We start from the raw sequence: 11,997 nt of genomic DNA, 5'->3' as shown, positions 1-11,997 counted from the left end.
GCTCCGCTCCAATTTTGTTTCTCCGAGACTTTTTTTTCGGTATGCCTATAAGCTTGAGCACACACAAAGCGGATAATTTAAACATGACACTTTTGCTGACTGTTTCGCGCCGCATCTTATAGAGGGGTTAAATATAACGTCGAAAGGCTTTCGCTATCTAGAATGTTGTGTGCCTCCGAAAGAATTCATACAAAGGTTGCTATGTAAGTTCCGCATGAAGGGTGCGTTAGCATTCTATGGCCTATTTGAAGATATTACCACGCTATATAAAATCTTGCAGTGCGTCCAATTGGGCTTGTTGGTTCAACATAGCTCAGCACTGCGTTTGTCCACTTGTGTTCCTCTCTTTGTCTCCGTCGGTTTCGGCGGTGTTGTACTTCAAATCTTGTACGTGTCGCGTATAGGCTACGCCTGCGACTTCTTGTTGTTCTCAGCTCAATGCTATAGATAATATTACTTATTAGCTTCCAAACTGCACAAGTGTACAAATGTGCAGAATACGAGAATGCGCATGTTTGCTGTTAACGAGGCAATACGAAGCGCTGAGGTTCGTACCGTGACCGACAGAACTTCGCTCCACTTGGGCACGATGAAGAACTTGAGCCCCACAGACGCTCCTGGCAACGCGAGCACTCGAGAGAGTATGATGAGCAGTAGCCCGAACGGGCAGCGTGGTGGTTATGTAGATGACCTTGACGACATACGCATAGACATAAAACAATGACTTTTCGTGGACACATGCGAGGATCTGTGAATCTAAAGAGAGATAGCAGGTAGAAGCGGCGCGCAAGGCGAGAAAACGCACAGTTTTATGCTAATTTGGTAGAGTGCAACATATATTTATAGCTCTCCGAATTGCTCAAATAGCTTTGTAATGTCAAACACAGTTCTACTTCGAGAAAACTCTATAAATAAATTTTTCTCACTGACTTCAAGCCATGGTAAGCACATTAAAAAAACAAACAAAACGATATGGTACTTTGAGTTAAAATGTAATACACAGAAAGCAGTAATACTTACTTAGTCATTGGTTTATCGAGTTGCACACAGTTGAAACTCAAGGGCAGTGCATTAAAATCACAACTATGGGCCTTGTGTTAAGTTTTCCGCTCTTAAGTACAAAAAACGAGTCATCAAACTCAATGTAGCAATTATGGTACATTTTACATTACGGAGCTTAGGATTGCGCACGATGCGTACTATATACAGTCATTGGCGTCTGTATCTGCAATCTTGCATGCGTATATAGTGTATACGTACACATACAAGCACACGCGCGAACATATCTAAAAGCTGCTTAATTAAGCCGTAAACACTATTCAGGACGTGGCCAATGAAATATCATGAAAAGTAGTAGTTAGCCTATTTCACTGCGTACCATATGCTATAAATCTTCTCAGCGAGGATGAGAGATTGAGGCGAGGAAAATAATCTATTGCTGCATAATAGCTCTCATCGTGGTGACTATAGGGTGGCTCACCTTTCCCAGTGACCTGATGCCATTGTGGACGCAGACAAACACGCAACACCAGCCAAGGGCTACGGCGAGCAGAAGGTGGGCCTGGTACGAATTTTGATCTTTGCTCTGGGGACTGAATCCGAGCACCATTTTGCTGCGTTGAAACAGTATAGAGCAAAAATAAAATAGGGCTTGTTTCCTGAATCGAAGGTATACGGGCTGGTGCGCTCACAGAAGTCATGGCTCAAGAGTCTTTTTTTAGAAGTCATAGCGAAAAATGCAGTCGTAGAAAATGCAATCGAGGTGAAGACAGCTCTTTGACGCACCAACAAGGTCCGTCGGATCTGATATGTGTGCCAGGGATTAAGTACTTCGGGTTGCTAACCATTAGTGAGAGTAGCTTCCAAAAGTATTGTTTTGAAGCTAATATTTGTTGTTTTGGATTACGGTTCTTTGTGGCAGTACACAGTACTCTGAATCGTCAATCTTTTTTACTATACACGGGTGCGCGCGATTTCCGACTACGAATAGAATACGACCAAGGCAGGAAAACTGTCTTCGAATATCGAGTATGTGTGTATCGCTTAAACCGCTGTTAAAAAGGAAGTAACGATAGCTTTTACTACTGTTTTTTTTTTTAATTCAGGAGCCCTTCCCATGTCGGGGAAATGGGGGCAAGCGAAGCTTGTTACGGGCATGTCTGACCTACTGCTTTTCTTTCTCTCTTTCTTTCGCATTGCGCAATGCTTCCTCTTGAAGCGTTAACGGCCGTCCCTGGGATGCAGTTGTCAGGCTGAATCGTCATGGCGTCTTTCATGTTCTTTCCAGCGTTCGTCAGACTCAAGAACCTCCCAATGAAAGTACCATCACGGGATCATGAAAGCGCGAGCTAGGAATTCCATTTTCTCGAAGACGGAATTTTCCTGGAATGTACAGTCCCTAATGTCGACGTTATAGGCGTTGTCCAGGAGATCGCTTTTAGTCCATCAACACGAAATATTTCAATGAAGCGTGCTGCTTCCAAATTGTTTTTTTTTTTTTTTTGCATCGTCAGAAGAACGCATTCGTATGCATCAGTTCAGTTCACATTGGGCAAGCATGGGCGCGTGGCCTAGTGGTCAAGGCACTCGCTTTCGGACCGGGGGAACCCTAGCTCAAACCTCAGCCCCGGAAAGAAGAATTATTATTTCTTTGGTGCGCGCCATCTGTGGGTGAGGAAGATATTTAGGTGAGCGCGTCACGTGTTTGTCCACGGCGGTGGGCTTTTCGAAACACCGCCATCAGCAGCTACCAGCAGCCACCTTAATCACATAAAAGGGGGGGGGGGGGTGCGCAAAGTCTGCCCCATACCGTGACTCAGTCGGATCTGTCTCGCCATTGTTTAAAGAGCAGGGCTATGGCCGCGCAGGTTTTTGAGGAATTGAAAACTGTTTACCTCCCACATTTACTCCAGGAAAGTTCAGGAAGGCCAGGGCCCAATGGCAGGCCTCGTTGGGAAGCACGTCATCACTTTCATTTTTTTCATCCATTGTGAAACATATTGTCATTTTAACTAGAACAACACTGAAGGAAGAAAAGGGGAAGGAACTAAGATGAAAGTACTTCTCCCCCCCCCCTTTTTTTGGGGGGGAACCCTGCGCAAGCTTATGACGGCGTTAGAAAATGCAGCCTGCTTTACATATGCAGCAAGGTTTCTGACCGGGCTAGTTGGTGAAGATCCATTATAGCTTACAGCGCACTCTGACACACGGACGAAGAAGAGACACACGAAAACAGCGCTTGTCTTCGTGTGTCTCTTCTTCGTCCGTGTGTCAGAGTGCGCTGTAAGCTATAATGGATTTACATATGCAGCCTGTTTAGCATATGTTTTACAAGGAGGCGCTTCTCACTAGTAAAAATGGTACGACGACAGTTGAGTGGCGTTAATGCAGCTGCTGGCGTGCGGCCTCCCTTCGAAGACGGTGCCATTCGAGGTGCGGTTAGCGTCTACCGGTTGGACAAAACTTTGCGGCTCATTAATCCTGGGCAGCCATTCTGGTTTGTACTTGTTCAGCGCCATCTGTTCCACCGCCTTGCAGGGAAACTGGACGACCGAGGAGGGAAAAAAAAGAAAAGAAAACGAAGTCACCGCTCTATGCCTCAGTAATGCTGCGCTTTTGTTTCGTTACACAAAGAACTGAAAAACGAATATAAACGTAAAAGTCGAAGAAATAGTGATACATGAATGCAGAAAAAAAAAACATTAATCAATGACAGAAATCACACAAAGATTGCAAATACATGGGCTAAACTTGTGTCAAGATCGTAATGCAAGGTATTTTTGCTTTGTTACAATGCGTGTAACATCTTTGGCAGATCACGTATAAGTTTATCGTGTCTTCAAAATTGCTCTAAACGAATAGGCTCTCTTTTGCTTAGGCTATAATCTTCAGTATTGTATGAATGGTTAAGCGATTTGCTTTTTTTTCTTTTTTTTTTTGTGACGTCTGAAGTTGTATACCACGCGAGTAGCGGTTGTCCTATTTGTGATCTACCTTTTGTCAACATCGTTTTGCTATCTTCTCGTTTTGTTCAAGAAAAAAAAAGCGAGTTGAGGATATACCATCGCGAGGACAACAGGGACAGCAAATGAAAGCCTATATTATCGTAGCGAAATTCTTCGTGTAGTCTCTCACAATGCCTTCCTTCTTGACGTAGCACTGCTCGTCGGCCCAGGAGGGGTCGCACTGCATCCAGGGCAACGTCGTGGGATTCCCCATGGAGTAGTAGAGGTAGATGATGACGTAGGCCAGCACCATGCTGTTGAAGAGAGCCAGCGACACCGACGCGTAGACCATGGCCCAACCCACGCCTGCAGCCGTGACACAAAAGGACCTTTCATTATATGGTTCAGCCTAAAGCTTTAACGTTTCAAATAGACATGAAGCAGTGCTTTAGCTGCACTGGCGCTTAACGTTGTTAAACTTATGATTCGCAATATTAGAAGCTGTCAGACAGCCAGACCGACAGTCCCGTATCCTCAGCTTCACGTACAAAAACTTTAGTATATAACACTAAATATGTTTAAATATTGCAAAAGGACTATCTCTCTTAACCCTTTGTGCGACAGCAAGACACATACGTCCCACTTTTCCGTCTGCAGAAAAATTTTTCTCCCACGTCACCCGTTGCAATTAGCGCAATGCTCCCTCGTATCTTACCCAAGTCTTCGTAATCTCGAGGGAAGCTCTTTTACCACGCTTTCGAAGGGTGGAATCTGTTACAATGGCGTTGAGTTGCGATCAATTTTTTTCGATAGCTTCTGAATTTCCTTCTTCTTCAGGTAGAAAGAACCTACCAATCAAAATGCCGGATAAATTCCTCTTTTTCCGGTTTTTCAGAGAGGCCATTTTAGCTTCCAGTCATCACGTGGTTTTGTAAATTTGCGAAATAACTTGGCCGATAAACACATCAAAACGCAATCCCCTGCGAAATTGCCACGCCCATCCCTCAGCGTAATTGCGGATATCGTTGCGTGTAGATATTTTTCTTGATATCATACACCTCCTGAAAAGTAGGGACATATTCAGGGACAACAGCCGTACTCGACAATTTCGACAGCCAAAGCAAGGACAGGCAAATGAAGAAAAAAAATGGTTGGTGCATGCGGTGAGGTAAACTTTACAGGAACAGACCACAGCGCTATGAAGGCTCACAGGAGGCGCAGGTGCAGGGGGTGTTCTACTGCTGGAAATGATGTCCGCACGACTTTCTTCAGCACAACTTGAGAAGCGATACTATGTGCCACTTGCTTCGGCCGTTTTGTCCCAAATACCCATTGATGCAATCTCGAGATGGTGTCTTCATGAGACAGTGGGACAATGTTTTCCCACTTTTTAAAAACACTCTCATGAGCCAGTAGGACATATATGTCCCACTTTTTTTTCAGTAAACTACGGGCTTGATTTTGATGAAATTTGTTTGATACTATTCCTTTGTAGTTCATATCAATATACCACAGCCGGTTTTTATATCACCGTGTAAAAAATATAGGCAGACCTACAAAGGGTTGATCAAGGATTCCGTGTGAATGACGAGAGTATTATTATAAAGTCACATAAAAGAAAAGTGGGAACGGTAGGTGTAAATTATTTTGTTGGTGGTGGTCACCGTAGCGCCGGCGGTGCGCTGCAGTTTTTACGCGCTTCTATATGCTGACGGAAGTGACGTGGATATCCTGCGTTATATGAAATAGCACGTGTGACTGCTTCTTTACAATCATTACGCTATCATTTTCATTCTGTCTGTTCTATTTTATCGGTGAATTCGATATCAATACATTCTGTCCTAACGTGTGAGTCACATGATTATGAAACGGCGCAACGAAAAGATACAAAACACTGACGGCAAAGTGTTCTTCATTGTCAGTGTTTCGTGTCTCTTTTCGTTGTGCCGTTCCATAATCATGAACCATTACGAATTCGCCCAAATAGCTGTGTGAGCCACAATTTAATACGAGTTGCAACGATTTTTTTGTTTGTCTGGCGTCCTTTGTCCGCAGCCGCTCTTTCGCAACGAAAGTGTCCATATATATACAACGCAGCAACTTTCGAGCCTGCGCCAGTCGATGAATATGGAGCTCGGTGCAAAACGGCGATCCACTGCGGCACGACAATATTCGAGCGTCCTTGACCTAAATCCAGCTCCCACGCTTTGCGCTTCCATCACACTCGCATTGTTTCACGGCAGATTTGACGCCAGCAGCGCCGTCCGTTAAACGTGAATATGAATCACGTAAAGGGGTGCGAGATCCTTTTTGGGAATTGTTCCTTTTAAATGTTTGATTCCTCGTCTGACTGATCGAGTGAACGACCAATCAATCTTATGTTAACACTCCACTGTTGTGTTGGGCCGCAATTAACGTCCTTGCGGTTGGGAAGTTCGGAACTGCATTCGTGGATATTGCCACTCACGCGGAACTCTTGGCGCAGCTATTTCAGCGTTCCGCTGATGTCAGTGTGGGCGCCACTTTGATTACGTTGTAGCGAGTGGTTGATGCCCGTTCTTATATAGGAACCGATACCACGGGATGTGAGGCTTTGCCACTTAGCTAACGGAGACTGGCCGCTTCCGCGGACCAATAGGCACGAGAATACATTGTTTTCAACAGAAGACGCACGAAGGCTGTGAAACAAGTACCACTCGCTTCAGTTCATTGGCGTAGCCAGAAGGAGGGGGGGGGATTCGAGCACCCCCCCTCCCCAAAATTTTTAAATGCATGTGTACAGTCGTCAGCAAGCTCAACTCGAACGCTCCTCAGCGTGTCCTGAAACGGTTTGATTGACGACAGCGCCGCGTATACCTTTGGGTTCTGTTACCAAGACTTTACCAATGTATGCCGACATACTATCCAAACATACCGAGGTATCATCTCGGCAACAGCGCCCAGCGCTTCGCGGCTGGCATCAGTCAAACCAGTCCAAGCCACGCTGCGGAGCGTTCGAGTTAAGCTTGCTGACGAATGTAGTACATATACACGTACGCATGCAGGCACACGCACGAACATATATAAAAGGTGGCTGACCCCCCCCCCCCCCCCTCGAAAAACATTTGTCTAAGCCCCTGCTTCAGCTTCACGTTTTGTCCATTCATTTGACGCGGTTCTAGATTGCGAACACTTTTATAATGAGCGTTCCTGTAGCCCTTCGGAATGAGAGAGCAATGAAACAGATTTTGTAAAAGGAAGGATACTCGAGGAAGTTACAGGCACTTGGCCCTTCCAGCTTGCCTTTTGCTATCGGGTATCCGTCGAATGCTTTTGTCTGTGCATAACCGGAGAATTGACCCAGGACGAGCTCCAGCAGGTACATCGGTCTTCCGGCGATGAGCGTGAGCGTGATGTACGGAATAATAAATGCTCCTGGAGGCAGACACGAATGAGTCAAAGCATGACCAAAATCAGTCTACCGTAGTGCATCGCAGCGAAGTTTGCACGATAGACAAGGGGTGCCTTGATACGCTGTCAGTCGTTCGCGCCTCTGATACGCAAATAAAAGGCAGGATGTATGTATTTTGACATACACGAGATGAAAGTACCATTAGTGCTTTCCTGTGTTGCTTTTTATTCAGCCGCCTTGGGTTGTAAGTATTTTTCTGTACCCGCTGGTCTGAGAACTGGCTAACTTGCCTGTCTTTCCGTTTTTCTTCTTCTCCTCCTCCTCCTCCTCCTCCTCTTCTGTACCCGTGTTTATAAAAGGAATAAATCATAGATGACGGCATACCTTTTTTTTTTAATTCAGCGCTGAATTACCGTGCTCCTTTTTATATCGTCCGGTGTCATATAGGGATGTTCCGTATCCGAGCGTAAAAGGCAAGAAGCGTCGATTAAGGCACATATTTTTTCTTTTTTTTTTTAATTCAGCGTCGAGTGAGCGTGCTCCTTTCTGTATCGTCTGGTTCGCCGGGCTGTTTTAATCCGTTTTAGTAAAAAGGTATTTTCGTTTCTTTTTCTGCCACAATAAACGACGCCTATTCACGAATATCGGCGCAACTTAAGCAGGCTGCCTTTTTTGTAGTCTAGCGCAGAAAAAAAAAGAAAATAAAAATAAATAAAGAACGAAAGAACGATGCATTAACACGTAAAGATGTTTGGAATTATCAGAAAGAAGACGCATGCCTCTATCGTTGTACAATTTCGGCTGGCATACATCGGCCCATTTCCAGTATCGCTTCTCCTGCGCACTCTTCGTTTCGGTGGGAAAGTAGCTACGCGGCTCGCCTCCTACCAGTCAACGAAAATAAATTGAACGATACCTCAACATCCTTCTTTGTTCATACTGGCTTGACATTATATGTTACACAAATCCCACACAGAAGCAGCGCAAGAATAGCGGGATACTTAGTCGGTCGTGTTTGTGTTGTGAGCTATGCGCTTACGCGTGTGGACAGTTTTTAAGAAATGTCATAGAAGCCCTATTCACCATGCTAGCACTTAAACATGACGGCGAGAACTATGCCAGGATACCTTGCTATCACGCGAGCAGTGATACATATGTACATATATTTTGGCTGCATGAATTTCGCTCCGGTTAATCGCTGTTGGCTATTTGTTGCTCAGAATAAGGTGCGCCTGTTGTGCTGCCACGCCTCTGTAAGCAGCTTGCCGACGAAATAATAAGAACAACTGAACGACGATCAGTGCGGGAAAATCACTACGCGATTCCCGCGCACGCCAGAATGTTAGTGGCAGGCACCTAAAGCACTCACCTCGAATGCTAGCAACAATTTTTCTGCTCCGGTTATCGCTCCCTGGTGCCATTCTTTTTTTTTTTTTCCTCTCTTAGAGCTGTACGTACCAAACGTATGCACGGTTCCCATATTTTACGGTTTTTCTACATTGCAAGCACCGGGAGCTGCTGACTAGGCTCTGCGGTGAAGCACCATCGAACCGCGCATAGCGTGGCCCCCAAGACTGCGCGTTCCATTCAATTTCGGAGGCCACGTTCATAAAAAAAGGAAAAGTAGGACAACGTGCGCCCTAGGGAGCCTTCATGTGCGCCCGAGCTGGTGGCGCCACCTGCAATTGCTCTCCACAAACGTCCAATGACTCCGATCAGCTGCGCTTTGGAAGCATCGAGCGTGCTCACCACCGCCGTTGACGTAGACGACGTACGGGAAGCGCCAGACGTTTCCCATTCCGACGGACATTCCGATGAGGGAGAGGAGGAAAGTGCACTTGCTCCCCCACTGGTCTCGTTCCGCCATGGCTGCGTCCGGGCGGGTATTCAAATGAGAGCAGCGTCCACGCTCTCAATGCGCTGTGCATTGCCCGCAAAGTACAATCGACGGCGCAACGTAACACTGCGGCAACGCGTTCGTGCTGCACGATTGTTACCTCAGCGCCTCAGCCAAGACTGGCTATATAGAGATTAGGTAACAACTCCCCCCTCCCCCTCCTCCGATTGGCACGCAATGTCTTGCGTCACTGAGTGCGATAGTGTAAAAATATTCTAAATATATATATATATATATATATATATATATATATATATATATATATATATATATATATATATATATATATATATATATATATATATATATATATATATATATATATTATATATATGCAATATATAGCACAGTTAAACCAGATAAGTAAATTGCTTTCACGTCTTCATCCAGTGAGGTAAGAAAATATAGAATATTTTTACACTATCGCACTCAGGCGCAAGACAATGCTGCCAATCGGAGGAGGGGGGGAGAGTTTGTCCCCTAATCTCTATATAGCCATCTTGGCTGAGGTAACAATCGTGTGTGTGTATATAATATATATATATAATATATATATATATAATGGCCAAATGCGCAGTTCATTCACGCTATATTTGCTTGTTCGGTTCGATGGCCAGCGATGAGTTTCGCTATCACATTCGCTTAACGAGTATTCGCATCATTTGTTCATAATTGCCATAAATGTGTTGTCACGCAGTAATCGGCTATATCGACAGCTGTCAAGTGTAGCGAAAAGCGAAAATCTTGTTGATACAGAAAAAAAAAGCAGGCAGATCCCACGCATTGTGGGAATCGATGTAATGCGAAGCAGCCAGCAAAGAGCTGCATACATCGTCTTGTATGTCACTGAGGAAAATGCATGTCATGGTTTTCATGTTACTCCTATTATTTATGTTCGTCACACAGTAACGTCGCGCAATGTCACCTTCGGGGTAGATCAAGCTAGCGAAACGGCCGCCAGCGCACCATGAGCGTGGCACGTAAGTCATGCTGTACATGACATGCGTGTCATAATTTTCATGTTTACTCGTGTTATTTATGTTCCTCATACAGTCACGTCACAAGATACAAATTTTCGTGTATATCAAGCTAGCGAAACGGCCGCCAGCGCACCATGAGCGTGGCATGTAAATCATGCTGTAAATGACATGCGTGTCACGATTTTCATATTATGACTTGTCACTGACGTTCGTCATACAGTCATGTTACGCCATACCAGTTTTGGTGTACATTCGATTAACCAAGCGACCAGGAGAGCACAAAGTCGTAGGCGGCTAGATAGATAGATAGATAGATAGATAGATAGATAGATAGATAGATAGATAGATAGATAGATAGATAGATAGATAGATAGATTAGATAGATAGATAGATAGATAGATAGATAGATAGATAGATAGATAGATTAGATAGATAGATAGATAGATAGATAGATAGGTACGCTCAAAGTCGCAGAAGTTCGCTAAGAAATGCTTCGCATTTAAAAACAATGTTGCGTAAGATACCTTGCCACTAGATACGGCTTCATTAAAATTTTGCAGAGCGTACATTTAGAATTGCTGGTTAGCTTGTGCCGTGACTGTCACCCTCTCCAGGGTCTTGATCGAGAACACGTTGAAACTATGGAGTGACTGTTCCTTGAAAGACACGCTACAGGCGCCGACTAATCATGGGGTGCACTCACGCCAATGAGGTTTTGTGAACACGAGTACGAAGTACAGGATTATTTATCTACGTGAGACCATGTGTCCACCGAACAGCGTTTTGTTCTCAGCACCATGTGCTACTACATTACCTCACCTTGTGCCGGAATGCCTGATCGAAGTCACAGTGAAATCGCTGGGTTCAGCAGGAAAAAGAACAAGCGAAGCTGTAACTTCCTGAACGTCCAACGTGGGCGATGGGCTGATTCTTCTTCTTCAAAGACTATGAGGATGAGACTTCGAAACATGGCACGTGCGAACAATGTAGACTAGGAAAAGAGTCTGGCAGGCTGAAATATTAATGCCTGTTACCTTTTCTAAATGCGGAAAAAAAAAAAGAAACGTTGTTGATGTGATGTAGTTTAGAATGAAAAGAACTATGGAACTTCACGAGCATGTTATAAAGAAAAGGAAGGAATAAATCAGCAGACACATCAGATTAAGTTGGCGGAAGAAATAAAGAAAAAGCTTTTGGCAGCTCTCTCCGCGTAACAGCGCTGCTGTAAAATGTTCTCCTACGAATTTAGCAATATTATAACTTTAGTTAGTATTAACAATGTGCATGTGCTAGTGCAAGGATGCTGGTATTTGTGGAACACGTTCTCGTTGTCTGCCCCCCCCCCCCCCCCCCCCCCATCAGTCAATTTTTTTTTGTGCTTTCGCTGTGTCTAGATATCTCATGTTGTTGTTGTAACCAGGATGTTGTTATCAAAAGCATGGTTCTTTCTTGTCAAGAAAAGAAACCGATGCGTCTCAATTCACGTATTCGAACGGTCATCACTTACCTCATCTCCAAAAAGACTATCCTTTATTTATATAGTGGAAAATAATGAAACGAAACACATCTTCTGAAAACGTTTGTTTTATTTTTGACATTCGTGCGTTCATTACTACATCGTATTACGTCAGTACGCACTGTAATGACCTTACAGCTTCACATCATCGAAGGCTTTCAGTCTGCCCCGGATACCATGACCGATAGACGTTCACGCATGCAGTACTTGTAACACACGTGGAGAAAAAAAGAAAAGGCCAATGCTTTCAAAAATGATGGGATGCATGC

The 11,997-nt window shown here is 44.5% G+C and overlaps 3 protein-coding genes across 3 annotated transcripts in view; 1 reads left to right on the top strand and 2 right to left on the bottom strand.

Annotated features, from left to right (window-relative positions):
• Positions 1–9,202, bottom strand: part of LOC119385916 (sodium- and chloride-dependent neutral and basic amino acid transporter B(0+)) — a 17,786-nt gene extending 8,584 nt beyond the window's left edge. Inside the window, exons 1-5 of the mRNA XM_037653281.1 lie at positions 9,085–9,202; positions 7,227–7,358; positions 4,135–4,310; positions 3,349–3,542; positions 1,481–1,613 (exon numbers count right to left, since the gene is read on the bottom strand). Coding sequence (XP_037509209.1) covers positions 1,481–1,613; positions 3,349–3,542; positions 4,135–4,310; positions 7,227–7,358; positions 9,085–9,202 — 753 coding nt within the window. The remainder of the gene's footprint in view (positions 1–1,480; positions 1,614–3,348; positions 3,543–4,134; positions 4,311–7,226; positions 7,359–9,084) is intronic.
• Positions 1–11,997, bottom strand: part of LOC119387336 (ceramide transfer protein) — a 608,660-nt gene that overhangs the window by 565,054 nt on the left and 31,609 nt on the right. The gene's annotated exons all lie outside the window — the stretch shown is intronic.
• LOC119387323 (HIRA-interacting protein 3) overlaps positions 1–11,997 on the top strand; it is a 75,412-nt gene that overhangs the window by 56,541 nt on the left and 6,874 nt on the right. The window lies entirely within an intron of this gene.

Source organism: Rhipicephalus sanguineus, chromosome 3 (assembly GCF_013339695.2).
Source record: "Rhipicephalus sanguineus isolate Rsan-2018 chromosome 3, BIME_Rsan_1.4, whole genome shotgun sequence".
NCBI lineage: Eukaryota > Metazoa > Arthropoda > Arachnida > Ixodida > Ixodidae > Rhipicephalus > Rhipicephalus sanguineus.
Note: the sequence above shows the minus strand (reverse complement) of the source record. Positions and strands in the feature narration are given on the sequence as shown.